Source organism: Chiloscyllium plagiosum, unplaced genomic scaffold (genome assembly GCF_037043375.1).
Source record: "Chiloscyllium plagiosum isolate Xiang-an unplaced genomic scaffold, Cpla_swu_hap1 HiC_scaffold_27, whole genome shotgun sequence".
Lineage (NCBI taxonomy): Eukaryota > Metazoa > Chordata > Chondrichthyes > Orectolobiformes > Hemiscylliidae > Chiloscyllium > Chiloscyllium plagiosum.
The window spans coordinates 1,067,099-1,092,583 of record NW_028270165.1 but is presented as its reverse complement, the minus strand read 5'-3'; the positions used below and the strand labels follow the sequence as shown (position 1 = coordinate 1,092,583).

At 47.0% G+C, this 25,485-nt stretch overlaps 1 protein-coding gene and 1 long non-coding RNA gene across 2 annotated transcripts in view; both read left to right on the top strand.

The window, feature by feature from the left end:
- The window catches only part of LOC148142802 (uncharacterized), a 98,717-nt gene extending 74,869 nt beyond the window's left edge, over positions 1-23,848 (top strand). Inside the window, exons 2-3 of the mRNA XM_087975688.1 lie at positions 23,158-23,448; positions 23,531-23,848. Coding sequence (XP_087831814.1) covers positions 23,158-23,448; positions 23,531-23,848 — 609 coding nt within the window. The remainder of the gene's footprint in view (positions 1-23,157; positions 23,449-23,530) is intronic.
- The window catches only part of LOC148142801 (uncharacterized), a 270,385-nt gene that overhangs the window by 212,277 nt on the left and 32,623 nt on the right, over positions 1-25,485 (top strand). The window lies entirely within an intron of this gene.

Genomic DNA, 25,485 nt, shown 5'->3' with positions numbered 1-25,485 from the left:
GTCAGTAACGCAGAGCACATGCCCACCGGTGTCAGCTAAACACTGGGCATCCTCATCGCTTTCCGCAAAAAATGGTGCGCGACCTTCCTTTGATGGTCCAATAGGGAACCGTGGAGGACCAAAACAAAACTGGTCCTCCTGCCAATCAGAGCCACCCCATTGTCTGAATGCGGAAGTTGGACCATGAGTTTCTGAAGCTGCTACTCCTGCTCCTCTCTTTCTGAATCAACATTGAGCTTCACCCAGACTGCAAACTCCTTCCTCTGTCTGAGATCTGTGAGTACGGCACTTTTTTTTCTCGCCTCCTTTTCCATTTCTATTTCTTTCCGGAGTTCAATTGTTGACTTGCAGCAACTGAAAGGAAAGGGGGTGAACCCAGGGAGGGAACAGACTCTGGAAACGTGGTCCAGGTCTGTGTCTCAATTGGCAAAACAGGCAGGAGGCTGGAAGGACACAGCAAACCAGGCGGCATCAGGAAGTGGAGAAGTCGATGTTTCGGGTGTAACCCTTCCTCAGGACTGGGGCTGGGGCTGGGGCTGGGGCTGGGGCTAGGGCTAAGGCTAAAGCTAAAGTGGGGATAGGTGAAGATCGGGAGAGGGTACAGCCTGATTAGTCATTGGGTGGAAGAAATCAGGTTGTTGACAGGAAGGAGTGGTAGTGAGGGGCACGGGGCTGAGAAGGGAGTCGGGGGATGGAAAGGGAGGTTATTTGAAATTGGAGAACTCGATGTTGGGTCCTGCAGGCTGTAGTCTGCCCGGGCGGACGATGGGGTGTTGTTCCCCCAATTTGCAGCTTGGTTCGTTGTGGCAATAGAGGAAGCCTATGATGTTCTTGTCAGAAAGGGAGTGGGAAGGGGAATTAAAATCGATGGTGACTGGGAGGTCTGGTCAGCCCCTGCGGACCCAGCTGTGATGCTCGCCAATCCGTTCCCCAAGTTTATGCTCGGTCTCCCCGAAGTCGAGAAGACCACAATTTGCAAACACGTGGCAAATGCAGTCCCACAATGTGAAGTTATAGCCTTTGCTATGGAAAAAAAAGCAGAAAGACAGTGTATTGTTTAAATGGTGATACTTTGGGATGTGGAGAAAGTGAGAACTGCAGATGCTGGAGATCAGAGTCAAAGTGTGGTGCTAGAAAAAGGCAGTAGGTCAGGCAGCATCTGAGGACCATGAGAGTCGACATTTCGGTCCCGAGCACTTCATCAGGAATGATGTGTGGATGGACAAAGGGTCTGATTCTGTGCTGTATGACTCTAATCATCTTCGGTGAGAGCAGAAGTGTGATTGTGAAGGCTGGAGTTTCAGAGCAGCTTTCAAAGATGTTTGCCCTTAATGGGAGCAGAAGAACTTACAATGAAATCTTGCATTTGTGAGACAGCAACTGAGTGAGTGAGTAAATCCGAGGTTTTGGTGCAAAGTGGGAATTCATTGCACTGTGAGGATGAAGCTCTACTTAATGAGTCATTTCTGCTGGTGAATGAAACCAGGCTCAAGATTAGGAGGAGTAGATTTAGGACAGAGTTGAGGAGGAACTGCTTTTCCTGGAGTGTAGTGAATCTATGGAATTCTCTGCCCCAGGAAGCAGTAGAGACAGCTTCATTAAGTATGTTCAAGACACAGTTGGATGGATTTTTGCAATGGTAGGGGAATTAAGGGTAGTTGGGACAATGCAGGGAGGAGGATCTCAGATGATGAATAGATCAGCCATGATCTTAATGAATGGCGGAGCAGGTTGAACGGGCCAAATGGCCTTCTCCTGCTTCTATTACGAGGTAACTGTGTAACCCTGCATTTCCCATGGCTAACCCACCTAACCTGCACATCCGTCATCATTATAGGCAATTTAGCATGGCCAATTCAAATCAAATCAAGGTCATGTGGGAAATGAACATTAGAGAAAGGGACAAGGAGAGTAAATGTACCAGCAAAACGTACCAGGATTCTAAAGATCACAAAAATTGAAACGGTGAGTCTGAACGTGTGCCGCATTGTAACAAAATTGAATGAATTGACTGCACACATTGAAGTGAATAATTATGGTCTGAGACTCCTTACAGAGACATGGCTTTAGGATGGCAAGGATTAGATTCTGTATATTGAGGGTGTTGTCTAATGGGAAGCTTGGTAAAGGTAAAGGGTTGGCACTGCTAATCAAAGCACTGATCGCATGGTAGTCTGATGTCAGCTCAGGTTTCAGGGCCTGGTTTGTCTGTCCACTGTTGATCTCCCTGTTCCCAAGGAGTATGTCGGTCTGTGCTCAGCTCTGCTGGATTTCTGCTGAAGCTTTGTCCCCTTTTTCACCTTCTGGAACAATAAAGCATTCAGTCAACCGAGCCCCAACCTACAATCTCCCAGCCTGTCAACCATCCAGGCACAGTGTAATCACAGCAGGGGATCTCACAAGAAAACTGAAACCAAATTAGAAATGACTAGGTGCTCGTGTTTAATGTTTGTTCATGAGAAAGTGGACCACAAATGGGGCTCTCCCAGGATTCTTATACTATCCTACTTGAGGAATTCTCTCTCCCTTACATCTAACTATGAGAACCCAGCTATGATTTACAACAATATTTACACCAACAGAAGTAAGGCACCTGTTCTCAAATAGACAGAGACATACAGGATGGAAATAGACATTTTCTCTCTCATGCGCGCGCACACACACACACAAGTTCACGGGAATAAATGCACATTTGCAGACCTGAGCTCAAATGTCACTTTTTGTTCTAAAACTTTAAGTTCACTTGATAAGGTGCTTTCCAGGAAGTTCTGGGATTTGCATATTAATGATACCTGCAACCCTTTTGAAAAGATGAAAGACTTAACAATCCAGGTTTGTTCAATGTATCATTTCAGTGGCAGGACACTGTCATGTTTTTCTATAAATTCTGTGTCTTATTATTTTATTCTCCACAACCACTTGATGAAGGAACAGCGCTCCAAAAGCTAGTACTTCTAAATAAACCTGTTGGACTATAACCTGGTGTTGTGTGATTTTTAACTTTGTCCAGGTTAGGGGCGAATTGCTATGCTAAATTACCCATAGTGCCCAGGGATGTGCAGGTTAGGTGTGATAGTCAGGGAGTAGAGCAACAGGTGCAGGGATGTGGGTGGGTCGGTGTGGACTCGTCGGGCCGAGTGGCCTCCTTCCACACTGTGGGGATTCTGTGAAGGGAAGGAATTCCTGCAAACTATGCAGGGCAGTGCGGGCTAGCCAGCCGGTCGGCCGCGACCCACCCCTTCCTCTCGTCCCTTTTCCCATTCCCTACCCCACCCATGACCCATTGAAGGCGTCACAACGCGGAAGTGGCCCTGTCAGTTTGCATGAAACTCCCTCCCTCTCGGCAATTCTTCGTCCTAGGAGTGTGTGGGGGGGAATCTGTTCACTTGTGGTAACTGTAGTGAATCCAAGGAGGCAGCAGACTCCGCAAACTCAGGTATGTGTCTTAATTACCCGGGCGAGGAGGGACAGAAGGATGGGGTGGGGCTGTTTTCCCCATCGCGCCAGAGTCTGAGACTTTTATAAAATCATGAGGGGTATGGATAGGGTAAATAGACAAGGTCTTTCCCTTGGGATGGGAAAGTCCCAAACTGGAGGGTCATAGGTTCAGGGTGAGGGCAGTGGGGAGATGTAAAAGAGATCTCAGTGGCAACTTTTTCATGAAAAGGGTGGTGCTTTTATGGAATGAGCTGCCAGAGGAAGTTGTGGGGACTGCTAGAATTCCAACAGTTAAAAGGCATCTGGATGGGTGTATGAATACAAAGGGTTCAGTGGATCGGGGCCAAGTGATGGCAAATGTGACTGGAGTCATAGAGATGTACAGCACAGAAACAGACCCTTCGGTCCAACCCGTCCTTGCTGACAAGGTAGCCAACCCAATTAAGTCCCAGCTGTCAGCACCCGGCCCATATAGGGGCCAAGTGATGGCAAACGTGACTAGATTAATTTAGGAAATCTGGGCAGCTCGGGCAGATTGGGCCAATGAGTCTGTTTCCGTGCTGTGTGACTCTAAATGTCCTCGGTGAAAGCAGAATTGTGGTTGTGAAGGCTGGACTTTCAGAGCATGTTTTGCCCTGACTGGGAGCAGAAGAGTTTGACTGAAGTGTGTCAGTGTTAATGCCTTGATGTCTCCGTTTGCTCCACCTTCCCAAGGTCGTTAACCATTTTGCGTCTGGTCCTTCCTCAAGAAGCTGCATTGCAGGTTCACCCTGAATTGACACTTTTTGTTTACTTCCCAAAATCAGACCTGCTCACTCTCAGCAGGATCCCAGTGTTGTGAAAGATATTAACTTTCAGGTGGAGGTATCCAAAATTCAGAGAGATGTCAGTCTTGATGTTTTTGCTTTTTCTGCCCCTGTAAGATCCTGAATCAGCACCTTCAGGGGAATTAGTTAGAGCGGAGTGAGAACAGAGGGGGAGAGAGAGTGGGATGGTGCTTTCAATTTTGTGGAATAACAAAAGAATATTCCACAGAAAGTAGAATTGCTTGTTCTGAATTTCTACCCTGTACTGATGGTGATGACTTTTGTAATCTCTTTTTGCAGAGTATTTGAAAATCTGAAGTCAGAAGATTCAAAGTCAACAGATGAAGGGCTTATGCCTGAAACATTGACTCTCCTGCTCCTCGGATGCTGCCTGACCTGCTGTCATTTTCCAATGCCACACATTTTGACACTGACTCTCCAGCGTCTGCAGTCCTCACTTTGACATCAATGTCTGACAGACATTCGGACCGCAACAGTTTTCAACTGTAATACTGCGAGAAGGAGCAAAGCTTTTTGGTTCCTGTTTGGGTACGTTTTCAGCGTCAGTGGGACTGGATGAGAGACCCTACAGCGCACTGAGTGTGGAGCGTGTAACCGCTATACAGCCTGGAAAGAGGAATTGATGCCAGGGAGGGGCTTGTCTGCGTGTTTGTGTGTAACTGAAGCGTTGGCCATGGAGAAACCCGAGGAATCCCACCTTTTGGAGAAACGATGGAAGTGTGATGACTGCGGGAAAAGCTTCTGTTTCCCATCTACCGTGGACTCTCATCGGCGCAGCCACACCGGGGAGAGGCCGTTGCCTTCCCCGTGTGTGGGAAGGCCTTCAGCAATTCCTCCACCCTGCTGACCCACCGGCGGGTCCACACAGGTGAGAGGCTGTTCACCTGTTGTCAGTGCAAGAAGGCTTACACCTGCTCCTCCGCCCTGCGGAGGCACCAGCGAGTTCACCTGTAGGGGAATTGAAACAGTGATGGCCAAGTTGCATCCTTTACCTGGTCTGGCCTACACATGACTCCAGGTTCACAGCAGTGTGGTTGACTCTACACTGCCCCACCCCTCCTCACTCGGCAAATGAGAGGTGAGAAACTTACTTGGAGACAGAGTATGGATTGAAATTATTGAGTGAGGCAACACTTCCTCCGGGTTACAGCTGTACCAAGGATCCAGTTACAAAGGGACGACTGGGTGCTAACCAATAGTAAAGAATGTGAGGTGGGTGGGGGGGAAATGTATGTACTTTGACCTTGAGCTGTTTAAAAACCAGCAACTTTTTCTCTGCCTTTTTGCGGGGGGGGGGGGGGGGGGATCTGAAGCTGTAACAAAGTTGGGTTGCAATAAAAGTTACCTGAACTTACCGCCGGGCTCAGACTCTCATTGAAAGCTTTGAGCTCCAAGAGGTTTTGTTTTAAAGCTGCTCATTTCTTTCAGCCTCCTGCACTAAGCTTCCAATGTTGTCTATCAGATGGAGCAGTGAATGAGGAGCCAGTATCATTAGAAATTGTAAGTTTTTCAGGATCATTTCATCGGCATTGTAAAGTTTACTGGCAGCATCGGGAGGTGTGGGCTGTGTTCAGTGGAAACAATGTGGAGGAGCTGGTGGTGGACTTGGCCTGGGTAAAGTGAAAAATCGCACAACACCAGGTTATAGTCCAACAGGTTTATTTGGAAGCACTAGCTTTCGGAGCGCTGCTGCTTCATCGGGTAGCTGTGGAGCCGGATCAAAAGACACAGAATTGATAGCAAAAGCTCACAGTGTCATGCAACTGAATAGGATATACTGAACAAACCTAGATTGCTGTTCAGTCTTCCATCTTTGAGAATGGATTGCGGGTTTTGGTTCATTAATCTGTAAATACAGAACATCTTTTAAGTTACGTTCTTGAGATGACTTAAGGTTTTATTTTTAAAAATGCTTACAGCTCAGACAATGCATTAAAGGTGTGAGGGTCGAGCCTGTCACACCCCAATCTTGGATCAGACTGGTTCTAGTTCCAAAGTAGGAATTTATAAAATATTACATGGATTGACTGCCTGCAGTTTCTGCACTTTTTTGAGCAAAGTAGAATGTATCTGCGACTAATTCTGCCAATTCAAATTAACTTCTTGGAGTTATTTGTGTGTGTGTGCATGTGAGAGTGTTGGGGGGTGTATGTGTGTGTATATGTATGAGAGAAGTATGAATAAAAGCAAGGGGTTGCATTTTGCTGAAACAAGGAAGGGTGGACCTATACAGGTGATGGTAGGGCCTTGAGCCTTGTTGGAGAACAGAGACATGGGAGGATTCAGGTGCATAGCTGCATCACTGGGAGACAGGGTGGTTAAGAAGGTGTTTAGCACACTTGCCTTCATTGTTCACACCATTGAGTATAGGGGTTGGGGCATCATGTTGAGGTTGTACAGGATGTTGGTGAGGCCACTTTCAGAGTACTGAGTACAGTTCTGGTGGCCCTGTAATAGGAAGAATACTATTAGAGAGGGCTTAATAAAGATTTACCAGAATGTTGTAAGGACTGGAGAGTTTGAGTTATAAGGAGAGACTGGGACACTTTTCACTGAAGTGCAAGAGGTTGAGTGATGATGTCATTGAGATTTATAAAACCATGAGGAGTGGAGGTAAGGTGAATAGCAAAGGGCTCTTCCTTAGTGTAGAGGTGCTCAAAACTAGGAGGCATATTTTTTAAAGTGAGGGAAGAGAAATTTAAAAGGAGCCTGAGGGACAACGTTTTGGTACAGGGTGGTTTGCATATGGAATGAACTTGCTGAGGAAGTGGTAGATGCAGGTACAGTTACAACATTTAAGCGACATTCAGATGGGTACATGAATAGAAAGGTTTAGAGGGATATGGGCCAAATGTAAGTAAGTGGGACTAGTTATTTTGGGAATCCTGGTCGGCATGGACGGGTTGGACAGAAGGGTCTGTTTCTGTGCTGTCTACCTCTATGAACCAGAAGTGATCTTATTGAAACCAGTAGAATTCTGAAAGGGGCTTGACAGGATAGATCCCAATAAAATGCTCCTTTGTGGGGAGGGTCATAGAATCCCAACAATGTGGAAGCAGGCCATTCAGCCCATCTATTACACACTGGCCCTCTGAAGAGCATCCCACCCATACCTAACCCCTTTCTCCATATTTCCCATGGCTAATCCACCCTAACCTACACCCTAAAATACAGAAGAGGAAGTGTTGGATGTCTTGAAACATAAAGGTGGATCAATCCCCAGGACCTGATCTGCTGTAGCCTAGAACTCCGTGGGAAGCTAGAGAAGTGATTGCTGGGCCTGTTGCTGAGATATTATCATCAATAGTCACAGGTGAGGTGCCGGAAGACTGGAGCTTGGCTAACATGGTTCTACTGTTTAAGAAGGGTGGTAGACCAGTAAGCCTGATGTCATTGGTGGGCAAGTTGTTGGAGGGAGTCCTGAGGGACAGGATGTACATGTATTTGGAAAGGCAAGGACTGATTAGGGATAGTCAACATGACTTTGTGCATGGGAAATCATGTCTCACAAACTTGATTGAGTTTCTCTGAAGAAGTAACAAAGAGGATAGATGAGGGCAGAGCAGTAGATGTGATCTATATGGACTTCAGTAAGGCATTCAACAAGGTTCCCCATGGGACACTGATTAGCAAGGTTAGATCTCACGGAATACAGGGAGAACTAGCCATTTGGTTACAGAACGGGCTCAAAGGTAGAAGACAGAGGGTGGCAGTGGAGGGTTATTTTTAGACTGGAGGCCTGTGACCAGTGGAGTGCCGCAAGGATCGTTACTGGGCCCTCTACGTTTTGTCATTTACATAAATGATTTGGATGCGAGGTACATTAGTAAATTTGCAGATGCCACCAAAATTGGAGGTGTAGTGGACAGCGAAGAGGGTTACCTCAGATTACAACAGGGTCTGGACCCGATGGGCTGAGAAGTGACAGATGAAGTTTAATTCAGATAAATGTGAAGTGCTGCATTTTGGGAAAGCAAACCTTAACAGGACTTATTTACTTAATAGTAAGGTCCTAGGGAGTCTTGCTGAACAAAGAGACCTTGGAGTGCAGGTTCATAGCTCCTTGAAGTGGAGTTGCAGGTAGACAGGATAGTGAAGAAGGCATTTGGTATGCTTTTCTTTATTGGTCAGAGTATTGAGTACAGGAGTTGGGAGGTCATGTTATGGCTGTACAGGACATTGGTTAGGCCACTGTTGGAATATTGCGTGCAATTCTCGTCTCCTTCCTATCAGAAAGATATTGTGAAACTTGAAAGGATTCAGAAAAGATTTACAAGGATGTTGCCAGAGTTGGAGGATCTGAGCTACAGGGAGAGACTGAACAGGCTGGGGCTGTTTTCCCTGGAGCATCGGAGGCTGAGGGGTGACCTTATAATGGTTTACAAAATTATGAGGGGCATGGATAATATAAATAGACCAAGTCTTTTCCCTGGGGTCGGGGAGTCCAGAACTCGAAGGCATAGGTTTAGGTTGAGAGAGGCAAGATATAAAAGAGACCCAAGGGGCAACATTTTCATGCAGAGAGTGGTACGTGTATGGAATGAGCTGCCAGAGGAAGTGGTGGAGGCTGGTACAATTGCAACATTTAAGAGGCATTTGGATGGGTATATGAATAGGAAGGGTTTGGAAGGATATGGGCCAGGTGCTGGCAGGTGGGACTAGATTGGATTGGGATATCTGGTCGGCATGGACAGGTTGGACCAAAGAGTCTGTTTCCATGCTGTACATCTCTATGACTCTAAAAACAAGTTGTAGACAAGTAAAATGGCTGACCAGGTAAGGAGGTGGTTAAAAACCTCAGGGCATCCCTCTTAAACCATGCATCTTGTTTGTTTACGAATTAAACATGCTTCAGCTCTTTTCCTAGCTGCTTTCTGGAAATCTGGGTGACACCAGGTTTGTAATACAGTATTAACCATTCCCTCCTTGCCCAATTGTGTACAATAATGCACATAATCAATTGAAAAAGGCAGCAGCAAAGAAGGAACACAAATCAGTCCATCAGGGGTCACCCACATTTCGGTTTGAGTATTGAGGGAGTACCCTATTTGAGGCCATAGTTTGTGCTGCTCAGCAGGGGGCCTCCCCTGTGATTTCAGTCCCATACCCAGGCCTGGCGTACCTGTCCCCATATTGTCTCTATCTGGGTTTTGCTGGGGACCCACTGGGACCAGAAGTTTGGGGTGTAAGGCTACCTGCTTGGCAGCAGCATCTATCTGCTCATTCCTTTGGAGACTGTATCCATTGCCTCAGCATGAGCTGAACATCTTGATAGCTGCCAGATTGATTGGACAAAACATCATTACTATTCGTCTGCCCCGTGGGGGTTACAAATCCTCGATGTTCCCACAAGTCTCTGTAATCATGGGTCACACCAAAAACACAGTGAGAGTTGAAGATCTCAACCCCTCGAGGGGTCTCTCAGTTCCAAGATCGGTCAAATGAACACTAGGATTGTGGTTTGCTTCAGCAGGGTTTCACACTTTAATTTGTAAGGGCCGGGCAAAGATTTGTCCAGCAACACAGTTATTAAAATATTCTGTGTTCCTTGGAGAAACTGCGTGATTAACTTGGAATAAAATATCAATTTTCATATGTTTCTTAAGAAACAGTAGTCTTAATTACAGAGTAAATCCAATAAAATTACATAATGGACAACAGGTTAACCCAATCATATTTCCTGGGAAATAATGTTGTTTCACACGCACTATCTCCTCATACCTGTGCTTCAAGGTTAGCTAGGATGGTCAGTAATGTCCTATCTAGCTGAATTAGATCCATACTATGTAGAAGGCATTGTTTGCTTAATCTGTGATTCCGTTGGCTCAGGAATGCAGAAATGCAGCTTTTAGCCATTTTAAACACAGTGTTAATGTGTAGCCTGAAGCCATGTTGTTATATTACTTTATATTGAGATGCTATTTTGTGGTTAATAAAAGCTCCTGGCAACAGCCTAAATCCAGGTATTCGATCCTCATCTGGTATAGACCTGCTCCGTCACTCAAAACAAAACTAGATTTACAATTTAAATCCATACGTGCTATTCTGCTAAATTAATCCAGTTGATTTGTTTTTGTTTAAAAATGTGAAAACCTCATGAACAGTTCTTCCAGTTAATCACTGGATATTCAAATTTCTCTTCAAATTAAAGATCATAACAAAACTGGGTGTCATTGTGGGATTTTGAACCTGGAAGATGTGCTTGTGAAGGTTGAATGAACAATATTTCAAAGTGAATGTTATCGTGTTCAGTACTAAGACTTTCTGGAGATGAAAAATTTGCCCTTGTGTGTTTTGCAACACTTAACCAAGGTCAGTTCCAGAGAATATGCAGTCATGTTGATCCGAGAGTTAAGAGCTGGCACAAACATCAGAAATAATGGAGGCAGGAGCACAGCAATTAGAGTTAGAAAGTTAGCCAAAAATATAAAAACAGGAAGGAAAGTTTCATCAGCTTTTCTTAAAAAAAGTTAAGAAAGGAAAGTGTTGGTTCTGTAGAAAATGAGTCTGGGGATTCAATAACAGATAAAGAGATGATAGATGAATTGAAAAGAGCTTGAATCTGTCTTTACTAGAGAGGATACAAGTAACAGCCCAGAACTAGCTGGAAATCAGAAATTGAAAGGGAAGGAGGAACTGAAGACAATTACAATTACCAGGGAAGTCGTACTGAGTAAACTGTTGGAACTACGATTTCACAAGTCCCAGTTGGCCAAAGTATTTCATTCTAGACCCTTAAAGAAAAACTAGCTAGTGAAATAGTTAATGCATTGGTTTTAATTTTCCAAATGTCATTAGTTTCAGGGGAGGTTTCTTTAGATTGGAAAACTCCTTCCTTCAAAAAGGCAGACCGAGAACAGGAAACTGCACACCATTTATCTAAACATATGACATAGGGAAAATGTTCAAAGCTATGATTAAAGATGTGATGACAGGGCACTTGTATAAGTTCAGGCAGTGTGAATCTGTTTTTGTCATTGGGAAATAATGTTTTGAAGAACTGCCTCTCCGCACTGCGACTGAGCTGATGAATCTCATCCTAGTTTCAAACTTCCAGCTCAGCACTGTCCCCATGACTTGTCCGACCTGCCTATCTCCTTTTCCTGGATCAATGGTGCTGGAAGAGTTCAGGCAGCATCCGAGGAGCTTCAGCAAAATCGATGTTTCGGGCAAAAGCCCTTCATCAGGAATAAAGGCAGAGAGCCTGAAGCGTGGAGAGATAAGCTAGGGGAGGGTGGGGGTGGGGAGAGAGTAGCATAGAGTACAATAGGTCAGTGGGGGAGGAGATGAAGGTGATAGGTCAGGGAGGAGAGGGTGGAGTGGATAGGTGAAAAAGGAGCTAGGCAGGTCGGACAAGTCCGGACAAGTCAAGGGGACTGGAAGTTTGAAACTAGGATAAGGTGGGGGAAGGGGAAATGAGGAAGCTGTTGAAGTCCACATTGATGCCCTGGGGTTGAAGTGTTCCGAGGCGGAAGATGAGGCGTTCTTCCTCCAGACGTCTGGCGGTGAGGGAGTGGCGGTGAAGGAGGCCCAAGACCTCCATGTCCTTGGCAGAGTGGGATGGGGAGTTGAAATGTTGGGCCATGGGGTGATTTGGTTGATTGGTGCAGGTGTCTCGGAGATGTTCCCTAAAGCGCTCTGCTAGGAGGCGCCCAGTCTCCCCAATGTAGAGGAGACCGCATCGGGAGCAACGGATACAATAAATGTTATTAGTGGATGTGCAGGTAAAATTTTGATGGATATGGAAGGCTCCTTTAGGGCCTTGGATAGAGGTGAGGGAGGAGGTGTGGGCACAGGTTTTACAGTTCCTGCGGTGGTAGGGGAAAGTGCCAGGATGGGAAGGTGGGTCGTAGGGGGGCGTGGACCTGACCAGGTAGTCACGGAGGGAACGGTCTTTGCGGAAGGCAGAAAGGGGTGGGGAGGGAAATATATCCCTGGTGGTGGGGTCTTTTTGGAGGTGGCGGAAATGTCGGCGGATGATTTGGTTTATGCAGAGGTTTGTCGGGTGGAAGGTGAGCACCAGGGGCGTTCTGTCCTTGTTACGGTTGGAGGGGTGGGGTCTGAGGGCAGAGGTGTGGGATGTGGGCGAGATGCGTTGGAGGACATCTTTAACCACGTGGGAAGGGAAATTGCGGTCTCTAAAGAAGGAGGCCATCTGGTGTGTTCTGTGGTGGAACTGGTCCTCCTGGCAGCAGATACGGCGGAGGCGGAGGAATTGGGAATACGGGATGACATTTTTGCAAGAGATAGGGTGGGAAGAGGTGTAATCCAGGTAGCTGTGGGAGTCGGTGGGTTTGTAAAAAATGTCAGTGTCAAGTCGGTTGTCACGAATGGAGATGGAGAGGTCCAGGAAGGGGAGGGAGGTGTCAGAGATGGTCCAGGTAAATTTAAGGTCAGGGTGGAATGTGTTGGTGAAGTTGATGAATTGCTCAACCTCTCCGCGGGAGCACGAGTTGGCGCCAATGCAGTCATCAATGTAGCGGAGGAAGAGGTGGGGAGTGGTGCCGGTGTAATTACGGAAGATCAACTGTTCTACGTAGCCAACAAAGAGATAGGCATAGCTGGGACCCATACGTGTGCCCATGGCTACCCCTTTGGTCTGGAGGAAGTGGGAGGATTCAAAGGAGAAATTGTTAAGGGTGAGGACCAGTTCGGCCGAACGAATGAGAGTGTCAGTGGAAGGGTACTGTTGGGGATGTCTGGAGAGGAAAAAACAGAGGGCTTGGAGGCCCTGGTCATGGCGGATGGAGGTGTAGAGGGATTGGATATCCATGGTGAAGATGAGGCGTTGGGGGCTGGGGAAACGGAAGTCTCCCACCCACAGCTTCCAACCATCACCTCAGGAGATCTCCCACCCACAGCTTCCAACCTCATAGTCCTGGAACCCCGCACTGCCCGGTTCTACCTCCTTCCCAAAATCCACAAGCCTGACCACCCTGGCCGACCCATTGTCTCAGCATGCTCCTGCCCCACTGAACTTATCTCTACCTACCTCGACACTGTCCTATCCCCCCTAATCCAGGAACTCCCCACATATGTTCGAGACACCACCCATGCCCTCCACGTCCTCCAAGACTTCCGTTTCCCCGGCCCCCAACGCCTCATCTTCACCATGGATATCCAATCCCTCTACACCTCCATCCGCCATGACCTTGGATACTGCCGGAACTGCTGTGCTCTTCCAGCACCACTGATCCAGAATCTGGTTTCCAGCATCTGCAGTCATTGTTTTTACCACCTTGATGAATCTCCAGTGCCGACAGGGAATGGAATCCCTTCCCCCATTCCCCACATTTCCACAGCTTCTCCGCAGTTCTGGTATCCTTTTAGCTCCCTGTTTCTGATGAACAAGTGAAAGTGTGATCATACTCAGGAAACGTGTACAGTCACCACCTACTGCGAATAGTGTAATGTTTCTCCATCTGTGTATCTGTTTACAGCTCCTTCCCACAGACAGCTCACTGGGGCACACTCTCTCCCAACAAGGTGAAAAGACATACAAATGTTGAGGAGTCAGACAAAATGCGGAAGCAATAAAATGTCGAAACACAGGGGAAAAAAAATTGTGGCCCCCTGTTGGCATTTGGACACTTAAAATCTGTCAGAAACACCAACATCCCAAAGAGCATACTGCGCATGTTTGTCGGTGTCAGCAACACATTGCGCATGTTTGTCGGTGTCATCAAACTAGTGGGCATGCTCGTCACGCTGCGTTAAAAAAGGCGCGCGACCTTTTTTTGATTGCCCAATAGGGAGTCCTGGAGGACCGGAAGGACGTTGGTCCTCCTGCCAATCAGAGTCACCCCGTTGTCTGAATGCGGAAGTTGGACAATGAGGTTCCGAAGCTGCTGCTCGTGTCTGAATGAAGATTGAGCTTTATCCCAGACTGCAAATTCCTCTATCCATTCTTTGTGAGTACGGCGCTCTCTTCTCTTGCCATCTTTTCCATTTAATTTTCATTTTGGGTTCGGTTGTTGACTTGCAGCAACTAAAAGGAAAGGGAGTGTGTTGGGGTGGGGACAGACTCTGGAAACGGTGCTCCAGGTCTGTGTCTTAATTGGCAAAATAGACAAGCGGGAGGCTGGAAGAACAGCAAGCCAGGGGGTGGAGAAGTCAATGTTTCCAGTGTAACCCTTTTTCAGGATTGGGGATGAGTGTAGGGGGCGATGCAGATAAAGGTGAAGTGAAGTGGGCATAGGTGTAGACAGGTAGAGGGTTCGACCTAGGCAAAAGTGAGGACTGCAGATGCTGGAAACCAGAGTTTAGATCAGAGTGATACTGGAAAAGCACAGCAGGTCAGGCAGCATCCGAGGAGCATGAAAATCGATGTTTCGGGCAAAGCCCTTCATCAGGAATTTCCCCAGATTCGGGGAGTCCAAAGCTGGAGGGCGTATGTTTGAGGTGAGAGGGGAATGATTTAAAAGGGACGTGAAGGACAACTTTTTCACATAGACGGTTGTGCATGTATGAAACGAACTGCAAGAAGAGTTGGTGGAGGCTGGTACGATTATGTTTAAAATGCATCTGGCTGGGTACATGAAACGGGATGGTTTGGAGTCGTGTGGGTCACGTGCTGGCAAACGGGACTAGATTAATTTCAGATATGTGGTCAGCACAGACAAGTTGGGCCGTAAAGTCTGTTTCCATGCTGTGAAAGCAGAAGTGTGGCTGTGAAGACTGGACATTCTGAGCATCTTTCAAAGATGTAAAAACAATTACTGCAGATGCTGGAAACCAGATTCTGGATTAGTGGTGCTGGAAGAGCACAGCAGTTCAGGCAGCATCCAAGGAGCATCGAGATCAACGTTTTGGGCAAAAGCCCTTCAGGAATAAAGGCAGAGAGCCTGAAGCGTGGAGAGATAAGCTGAGGTGGGTGGGGGTCGGGAGAAAGTAGCATAGAGTACAATCGGTGAGTGGGGGAGGGGATGAAGATGATAGGTCAGGGAGGAGAGGGTGGAGTGGATAGGTGGAAAAGGAGATAGGCAGGTAGGACAAGTCCGGACAAGTCATGGAGACAGTGCTGAGCTGGTAGTTTGGAACTAGGGTGAGGTGGGGGAAGGGGAAATGAGGAAACTGTTGAAGTCCACATTGATGCCCTGGGGTTGAAGTGTTCCGAGGCGGAAGATGAGGCGTTCTTCCTCATCTGGTGTCTGGTGATGAGGGAGCGGCGGTGAAGGAGACCCAGGACCTCCATGTCCTCAGCAGAGTGGGAGGGGAAGTTGAAGTGTTGGGCCACGGGACGGTGTGGTTGATTGGTGCGGGTGTCCCGGAGATGTTCCCTAAAGCGCTCTAATAGGAGGCGCCCAGTGTTTTGCCCTTACTGGGAGCAGAAGAATACAGACAGACTCTGATCTCACACCTTTAATGCATGGTCTGAGCTGAGATGATACCTTTTGTTATAAAACCTTAAGTTATTTCAATAAAGTGTCTTTCAGGGAGTTCTGGGATTTACATATTAATGATACCTGCAGACCACACTGAAAGGCTTAACGATCCAAGTTTGTTCAATATATCATTTCGGTGGCTGGACACTAATGTTTTTCTATAAATTCTGTGCCTTATGATGTTATTCTCCACAACCACCTGATGAAGGAGCAGCACTCCAAATGCTGGTCCTTCCAAATAAACCTGTTGGACGATAACCTGGGTGTGTGATTTTTTTTTTTTAACTTTGTACAGGTTAGGGTGGATTGACCATGCTAAAGTGCTCACTGTGTCCAGGGAGGTGCTGGTTTGTGTGAATTGGCTGTGCTAAATTACACATCGTGTCCAGGAATGGATTGGTCATGCTAAATTACCTGTAGTGCCCAGGAATGTGCAGGTTAGGGTTAATTGGCCAGGCTAACTTATCCAGAGTGAAGATCTAGACCCCTCTTAAGTGTCTTTTTGGTTCGAGATTGGTCTAAAGAATCAATGGAATGCGGTCTGCACAAAGCAAGGCTATCAGTTTAATAAGGCAGCTTGACACAATTCTGTCCAGAAACACAGTGGTTAAAGCTTCTGTGTTCCATGGTGAAGTTGTACAAGTACATTCAAAAATTACACATTATTTATTTAAGTTTTTTTAAGACACAGTACAGCCTTAATTACAAGAAAATACCAATCAAATATAATAAGGTGACATGATTTACAGCAGGTTAATCCAATGATATTTCCTGGGAAAGGAGTCTTAATTACATAAATCATCATGCATGGTAGCAGCTCAAGGTTAGTTTAATTGGTCAATTAATGTGTCAGTGTTCATTTTAAGCAGACTCCATTGTCCTCTTATCTTTGGATTTTAGCTTAATTCTGCAAAACAGCAGGACAAGTTCAGAGTTCAATCATTATTCTCAGCCATTTTGTTGTATTGTTTTAAATTGAAAAGCCATTTTGTGGTTAGTAAAAATCTGCATATACTTGTTGCATCTGACAATAACCTAAATTCAAATTTTCGAACTTCACCTGAAGCATCAGAGTCTGAGGGGTGACCTTATAGACGTTTGTAAGAGGCATGGATATGGTGAATACCCAAGGTCTTTTCCCCAGGGTAGGGGAGTCCTACCCTGTTTGAGGTGAGAGGGGAATGATTTCAAAGGGATCTGAGGGGCAACTTCATGCAGAGAGTGATGCATGTATGGAACGAGCTGCCAGAGGGAGTGGTTGTGGCTGGTACAATTACAACATTTTAAAAAGCATCTGGATGGGAATATGAATGGGAAGGGTTCAGAGGGATATGGGCCATATGCAGACAAATGAGGCTAGATTAGTTTTGGAGATCTGATCAGATGAATTGGACCAAAGGGTCTGTTTCTGTGCTGTATGACACTAATCATCTTTGGTGAAAGCAGAAGTGTAGTTGTGAAGACTGAACTTTCAGAGCAGCTTTCAAAGATGTTTTGTCCTTACTGGGAGCAGAAGTTGTAACAATGAAATCTTGCATTTGTGAGACAGCGACTTAGTGAGTGAGTACATCCTGGATTTTGGTGGAAAGTGGGAATTCATTGCACTGTGGGGATGAAGCCGTACCCTATCCAGTCATTGCTGCTGGTGGGTGAGACCAGACCTCCAGACTAGGGGGATTAGATTTAGGACAGAGATGAGGAGGAGACAGTGAGGACTACTGCTTTTCCTGGAGTGTAGTGAATCTATGGAATTCTCTTCACTAAGTATATTCAAAATGGGTTTTTGCATGGTTGGGGAATTAAGGGTAGTTGGGGCAATGCTGCTAGAAGGAGCTGAGACGATGGATAGATCGGCCGTGATCGCAATGAAGAATGGGGCAGGCTAGATAGGCAAAATAGCTGACTCCTGCTTTTATTACTGTGAAACTATTTCCCATAGCTAACCCACCTCATCTGCACATCACTGAGCACTGTGGGTAATTTAGCATAGCGAATCCACTCTAACCTGCACCTACCTGGACACCATGGGTAATTTAGCACAGCCAATCCAACCGAAATTACGCAACACTGAACACTGGCTAATTTAACATGGTCAATCCACCTGAACCTGGACAAAGTTAAACATCACAACACTAGATTATAGCCCAATGGGTTTATTTGGAAGTACTAGCTTTCGGAGCACTGCTCCATCATCAGGTGGTTGTGGCGTATAAGGTCATAAGGCACAGAATTTATGGAAGAAGATTAAAGTGTCCTGCCACTGAAATGATATATTGAACAAACCTGGATTGTTACCTCTTCCATCTTTTACAGTGGGTTGCAACTATCATTCATATGTAAATCTCGATAACATAAGGTTTTATAACAAAAGGTAACAACATCTGGGTGGCATGGTGGCTCAGTGGTTCTTAATTCTGCCTCACAGCGCTTGGGACCCAGGTTCAATTCCAGCCACTGGCCACAGTCTGTGTGGAGTTTGCACATTCTCCTCGTGTCTGCATGAGATTTCTCCAGGTGCTCCGGTTTCCTCCCACAATCCAAAAGTATGCAGGTTAGGTGAATTGGCCATGCTTAAATTGCCCAGTGTGTTATATGCACTGGTCAGGGGTAAATATGGGGAATGGGGCCTGGTGGGTTATTGTTTGGAGGGTTGGTGTGGACCTGTTGGACCTGTTTCCGTACTGTAGGGAATTGAATCCAATCTCAGCTCAGAAAATGCGTTAAAAGTCAGAATCTGTCTTTATCCCCACTTGAATCTGACTAGTTCTGTTTCTAAAGTAGGAATTTATAAAATACAACGTTCTGACAGCTTGCAGATTGTGCATTTTTGAGCAAAATAGAATTTATCTGAAAATATAATTCTGCAAATGCAAATTCACCCCCATGGACTTGTGTGTGCTTACAGCTAAAAAGTTTATTTCCGTGCTGTGTATCTTTGTCTATTTGGTAACAGATGCTTTATTTCTGTTGGCATAAATATTGTTGTAAGTCATAGCTGGGTACTAATAGTTAGATATAAAGCAAAGAGAATTCCTCAAATAGGGCACTATCAGAATCCTGGGAGACCCCTATTTCTGGTTTACTTCCTATTGACAAACATTAAGCATGAGCACCTATTTATTTCTATTTTTTTGTTTCACCTTTTCTTGTTTGAGTCCCTGGTATGACTGTACTCTGTGTCTGGTCGGTTGTCAGGCTGGGAGATAGTGGATTGGGTTTCGATTGACTGAATGTTGTATTGTTCTGGAAGGTGTAAAGGGGGTGGGGGTGGGGGGTGTTGAGGAATCAAAACTTCAGCAGAGCTGAGAACAGATCAACATCTTACTCTGTGGGAACAGGGAGATCAACAGAGGACAGAGAAACCAGGACCTGAAATCCGACCTGACACCGGATTACTGTGATCGGTGTTTTCATTAGCAATGCCAATCCTCTACCTTCACCTAGCTTCCCGTTTGACTACCCCCTCGATATTCAAGATCCAATCCTTGTCGTCCTGAAGCCATGTCTCTGTAGGGAGTCTCAGATCATAATTATTCTCTTCAATGTGTGCAGTCAATTCATTCACTTTTGTAACAGTGCAGCATACATGCAGACACACTGTTTTCGGTTTACATTTTTATGATCTTTGCAATCCAGTTTTAATTGCTGGTACATTTACTCTCCTTGACTCCATCATTCTGTGAGGTTCATTTCCCACATCACTACATTGCTCACTGGCCTTGATTGGGATTGGCCATAGTGCCCAGGGATGTGCAGGTTAGGTGTATTTGTCAGGGTAATGTAGAGCGGTAGGGGAATGGGTCTGGGTGGGTTCCCCTTCAGAGGGTCGTTGGGCCGAGTGGCCTGCTCCCACACTGTGGGGATTCTCTGAAGCGAAGGGATATTTACAAACGGTGCAGGACAGCGCAGGCGCAGTGCGTGCGCCCGCTTGGCCCCGCCCATCCGCTCCTTTCGTGACGTCACAACGCGGAAGTGACACTGAATGAATGAAAATCCCTCCGTCTGGGCTAATCCTGGGGCGGGAAAATCTGTTCACTTGTAGCAACGGGAGTGAATCCAGGGCGGGAGCAGACCCTGTCAACTCAGGTATGGGAGTTAGTTACCAGGTGAGGAGGACAGAGATTGGGAGGAGTAGATATCTTTTCTGTTTTCCTTTTCAAAATGCACCCGATTTCCACAAGTAAATGCAACAGGTATAAGTACAGCAAATGCAGCTTCAAGCCGGCTGTGCACCCTCTGTTCTTCCTCTGCCTTGGCTCCAGCACTTTTGGCTTCCCTTCCCTTCTCGACTCCCCCCTCCCCCGCCGGGTGTTGATACCTCAATGTTTTTCCGGTTGTCTTTTGTGGGCTTTGAAAACTTTCCCAATCGTCTGAGTACAGGCTTTGGGAGATTATGTTGCAGCTGTACAGGACATTGGTTAGGCCACATTTGGAATATTGTGTGCAGTACTGGTCTCTCTGCTGTAGGAAGGATGTCATAGAGTCATGGATGTTGTGAAACTTGAAAGGGTTAAGAAAAGATTGGCAAGGATATTGTCAGGGTTTGAGCTGATCAGGATGGGGCTGTTTTCCCTTGAGTACCAAAGGCTGAGGGGAGACCCTACAGATTTCTATAAAATCATGAGTGGCATGGACAGGATAAATAGACAAGGTGTTTCCCTGGAATGGGGGAGTCCAGAACTAGAGGGTAATAGGTTTAGGGTTGGGGGGAGATTTAAAAGGGCCCTAAGGGGCTACTCTTGTATTCAGAGGGCGGTGCATTTAAGGAATGAGCTGCCAGAGGAAGTGGTGGAGGCTGGTACAATTCCAGCATTTAAAAGGCATCTCGCTGGGTATATGAATAGAAAGGGTTTAGAGGGATATGGGCCAAGTGCTGTCAAATGGGACTAGTGATTGAGGATATCTGATCGGCATGGATGAGTTGGACAGAAGGGACTATTTCTGTGCTGTACATCTGGTAGACAATGGTCCTCAGAATTCTGTTCCCATTATGCTCACCCTTAACTCTATTGCACATGGTCGTGGTGACAGTATCACATTCTGAAATGAGAAAAGACCTATAAATGTGCAAGGGAATAGTTCCGTTCTGGGTGTGTACATGGAGATGGGGATTGTTACTTATGACGCATAAGGCCTGTTGTTCCCCAGCCGGTGGAACGCAAGCCATCTTTGTATATGGGCAGGAGGTATAAGGCTCCTTTTGTCTTGCACGAGTGGGCGTGACAGGTCTCAAGTAGGCAGGTGCTGTTATGTGGAACATGAACAATTGCACACCCATAGCCGGTTCCATTAAAGCAATTCTCATATGACCATGCAGTAGAGTGAAAAGATGTCAGCAAACAGGTAGCACGAGGCTCATATGGTGTTGGAAAGTGATACTGTATTTCTCTGCGGAGGGTCGGCAGTAGGGAGTCTGATGAATAGAATGGAATCGGGGACTGGCGACGGGGCAAGTAAGTCATCTCCCGATAGAGAGGAGTAACATACTATTGCCTCTGGGGTGAAGAGCGTTCTGTGGGCCTGTATAAATAAGTTGTTTGTGGATTGAGGAGTTTCGCCTATCAGGCTTCCCTTTTCTCGAGTCGGTCCGTCCTACAAAAAGTGATGGTGTTCCTGGGCGCCCTTAAAATATTTACCATAATAACGGGGTTGATCACTTTTATCCTCACTAGGCTTTCATCTGCAGGTAAAATCAAAAAGACATAACTCCCACTGATTTCTACTGTCCAGATGGACCATCTGGTCTTTCTGATGTAAGAGTCCATTGCAATAATCAATCTTCATTACGTTCCACACGTCAAAGGCGTCTGGTCCGGTGCACTGGACGACATCTCCTCGGCATAGGTGGTGGATAATCTCTGATCATTCCTAATCACATCGATGCTTAGTGGCTTTCCCCATCAGGATGTTGTACGTGATCAGAAAGGTGAGGAGATAGGCGATCCCCCACATGTCCCTCCTCATAGTTCAAGTATCTGTAATAAGATTAACATTAGAACAACAGCAAGATTCAAAAACCCAACTGGACAGGGTCCACTCCTTTTGTTGGGATTCCAGGATTCTCTCCTCCTTTTCCCCCACTTTTGATTGGTGCGGTCAATCAATTGACAATGGTACAGTTGGACCCAAGCTGAGCGCCCTGCGACTGTGACCACCATATGGGTGGGAAGTAAAACCTGGAAGGGGCCATTCCAAGGCTGAACTTTCAGAGCATGTTTTGCCCTGACTGGAAGCAGCTGAAAATGTGTTGTTGGAAAAGTGCAGCAGGTCAGGCAGCATCCAAGGAGCAGGAGAATTGACGTTTCGGGCATGAGCCCTTCTGCGCTTTTCCAGCAACACATTTTCAGCTCTGATCTCCAGCATCTGCAGTCCTCACTTTCTCCTGACTGGAAGCAGGAGAAGAGTTTGACTGAAGTGTGTCGGTGTTAATGCCTTGATGTCTCATTTTGCTCCCACCTTCCTGGGGTCGTTAACCATTTCGTGTCTGGTCCTTCCTCAAGAAGCTGCATTGCAGGTTTACCCTGAATTGACACTTTTTTTTTGCTTCCCAAAATCAGACCTGCTCACTCTCAGCAGGATCCCAGCGTTGTGAAAGATATTAACTTTCAGGTGGAGGTATCCAAAATTCAGAGAGATGTCAGTCTTGATGTTTTTGCTTTTTCTTCCCCAGTAAGATCCTGAATCAGCACCTTCAGGGGAATTAGTTAGAGCAGAGGGAGAGAGAGAGTGGGATGGTGCTTTCAATTTTGTGGAATAACAAAAGAATATTCCACAGAAAGTAGAATTGCTTTTTCTGAATTTCTACCCTGCACTGATGATCCCTTTTGTAATCCCTTTTTGCAGAGTATTTGAAAATCTGAAGACTGAAGTTTCAAAATCAACAAATGAAGGGCTTACGCTCGAAACATTGACGCTCCTGCTCCTCGGATGCTGCCTGACCTGCTCTGCTTTTCGACTGACTGTCCAGCGTCTGCAATCCTCACTTTGATGTCAATGTCTGACAGTCACTCAATCCATCGGGACCGCAACGATTTTTGACTGTGATTTCTGTGAGAGGGATCAACGCTTTTTGGTTCCTGTTTGAGGACGTTTTCAGCATCAGTGGGACTGGACGAGAGACCCCACTGTTGCCGCGCACTGTGTGGAGCCTGAAACTGTTATACGGCCTGGAAAGGGGATTTCACGGCACGGAGGGGCTCTACACGTGTTTGTGTGCAGCTGAAGCTGTGGCCATGGAGAAACCTGAGGAATCCCACCCCATGGAGAAACCGTGGAAGTGTGGCGACTGTGGGAAAGGCTTCCGTGTCCCGTCTGCCCTGGAGACTCATCGGCGCAGTCACACCGGGGAGAGGCCATTCCCCTGCACTGATTGTGGGAAGGCCTTCAGACATTCCTCCCACCTGTTGGCCCACCAGTAGGATCACACGGGGGAGAGGCCCTTCAGCTGCCCAGAGTGCGGGAAGGGCTTCAGGTATTCCTCCACCCTGCTGAGCCACCAGCATGTCCACACAGGAGAGAGGCCCTTCAGCTGCCCTGAGTGCGGGAAGGCCTTTACCGAAGTCTCCGCCCTGCTGAGGCACCAGCGGATCCACACAGGGGAGAGGCACTTCAGCTGTCCCGAGTGTGGGAAGGCCTTCACCGATGTCTCCTCCCTGATGAGGCACCAGCGGATCCACACTGGGGAAAGGCCCTTCAGCTGCCCTGAATGCGGGAAGGCCTATACCGACGTCTCCTCCCTGATGAGGCACCAGCGGGCGCACACAGGGGAGAGGCCCTTCAGCTGCCCCGAGTGTGGGAAGGCCTTTACCGACATCACCTACCTGATGAGGCACCAGCGGATCCACACAGAGGAGAGGCCCTTTGCCTGCTCTGTGCCGGAAGGCATTCAGCAATTCCTCCACTCTGCTGATCCACCAGCGGGTCCACACGGGAGAGAGGCCGTTCACCTGCTCTCAGTGCGGGAAGGGCTTCACCTGCTCCTCCAACCTGCGGAGCCACCAGCGGATCCACACCGGGGAGAGACCCTTCAGCTGCCCCGAGTGTGGCAAGGCCTTTAGCGATTCCTCCAACCTGCTGACCCACCAGCGGATCCACACCGGGGAGAGGCCGTTCACTTGCTCTCAGTGCGGCAAGGGCTTCACCCGCTCCTCCCACCTGCGGAGCCACCAGCGAGTTCACGTGCCATCGCAGGGCGATTGAAGGAGTGACAGCCGAGTGCTATTATCGATTGGACCATCAACCCAGTTCCAGGGACTCCGGGTTTGAATCCCTCCCCGACAGATGGCAGAATTGGTATTCGGTCAGAAATGTGGAGTTGGGAATCTAACGATGAGACTGTTTCAGGGAGGGGGTGGTGCGGGGGAGAAAGCCCCCATCTGATTCACTCTCTCCCTTGTTAGGGAAGGGAACCGCCATTGTGGGAAAGGATTCACTTGGTTGTTCCAGCTGCATCCTTTACCCGGTCTGGCCTACACGTGACTCCAGACCCACAGCAGTCTGGTTGACTCTACACTGCCCCTTCCTGGCAAAGGAGTGGGGAGAAACTTACTTGGAGACAAGGTATGGGTTGAAATTGCTGAGTTAGGCAATACTTCCTCCGGGTTACGGCTTTACCAAGGATCCAATTACAAAGGGACAACTTGCTGCTGGCCAATAGTAAAGACAGTGAGGGGGGGTCGGACAAGGGGAGGTGTGGTGTGTGCACTTTGACCTTGAGCTGTTCAAAAAGCAACTACTTTTTTCTCTGCCTTTTTGCTGGGGGGATCTCAAGCTGTAACAAAGTTGGGTTGCAATAAAGGTTACCTGAACTTACCACCGGGCTCAGACTCTCATTGAAAGCTTTGAGCTCCAAGAAGTTTTTGTTTTAAAGCTGCTCATTTCTTTCAGCCTCCTGCACTAAGTTTAGAACAAAGAACATAGAACAATCCAGCGCAGAACCAGGCCCTTCGGCCCTCGATGTTGCGTCGACCTGTGAACTATTCTTGTTCCCCTACACTATCCCAAAATCATCCATGCACTTATGTAAGGATTGTTTAAATCTCCCGAATGTGGCTGAGTTGACTACCTTAGCAGGTAGGGCATTCCGCTCCCTTCCCACTCTGTGTAAAGAACTTGTCTCTGACATCTGTCTTAAAGCTACCCCCCCTCAATTTGTAGTTATACCCCCTTGTACACGCTGACGTGATCATCCTAGGAAAACGTCTTTCTCTGTCTACCCTATCTAATCCTCTGATCATCTTGTATGTCTCTATCAAATCCCCCCTTAGCCGCTGCCTTTCCAATGAGAAAAGGCCCAAGTCTCTCAGCCTTTCCTCATAACACCTTCCCTCCAGACCAGGCAACATCCTGGTAAATCAATTCAATGCCTCTGCATTTTCTCCATCAGCCTACCATGTGGAACCTGATCAAAGGCTTTACTGAAGTCCAAGTATACCACATCAACTGCCCTACCCTCATCTACATCTACCTTCTCAAAGAACTCAATGAGATTTGTGAGACGCGACCTGCCCTCCACGAAACCATGTTGACTGTCTGAAATCAAATTGTTGCTTACTAGATGATTTTAAATCTTCTCTTATAATCCTTTCCAAAATCTTTTCTACAATAGAAGTAAGGCTCACTGGTCTATAATTACCTGGGTCATCTCTGCTGCCCTACTTGAACAAGGGCACAATATTTGCAATCCTCCAGTCCTCGGGTACTAAACCCGTAGACAATGACGACTCAAATATCAAAGCCAAAGGCTCTGCTATCTCCTCCCTAGCTTCCCAGAGAATCCTCGGATAAATCCCATCCAGCCCAGGGGACTTGTCTACTTTCACTCCTTCTCAAATTGA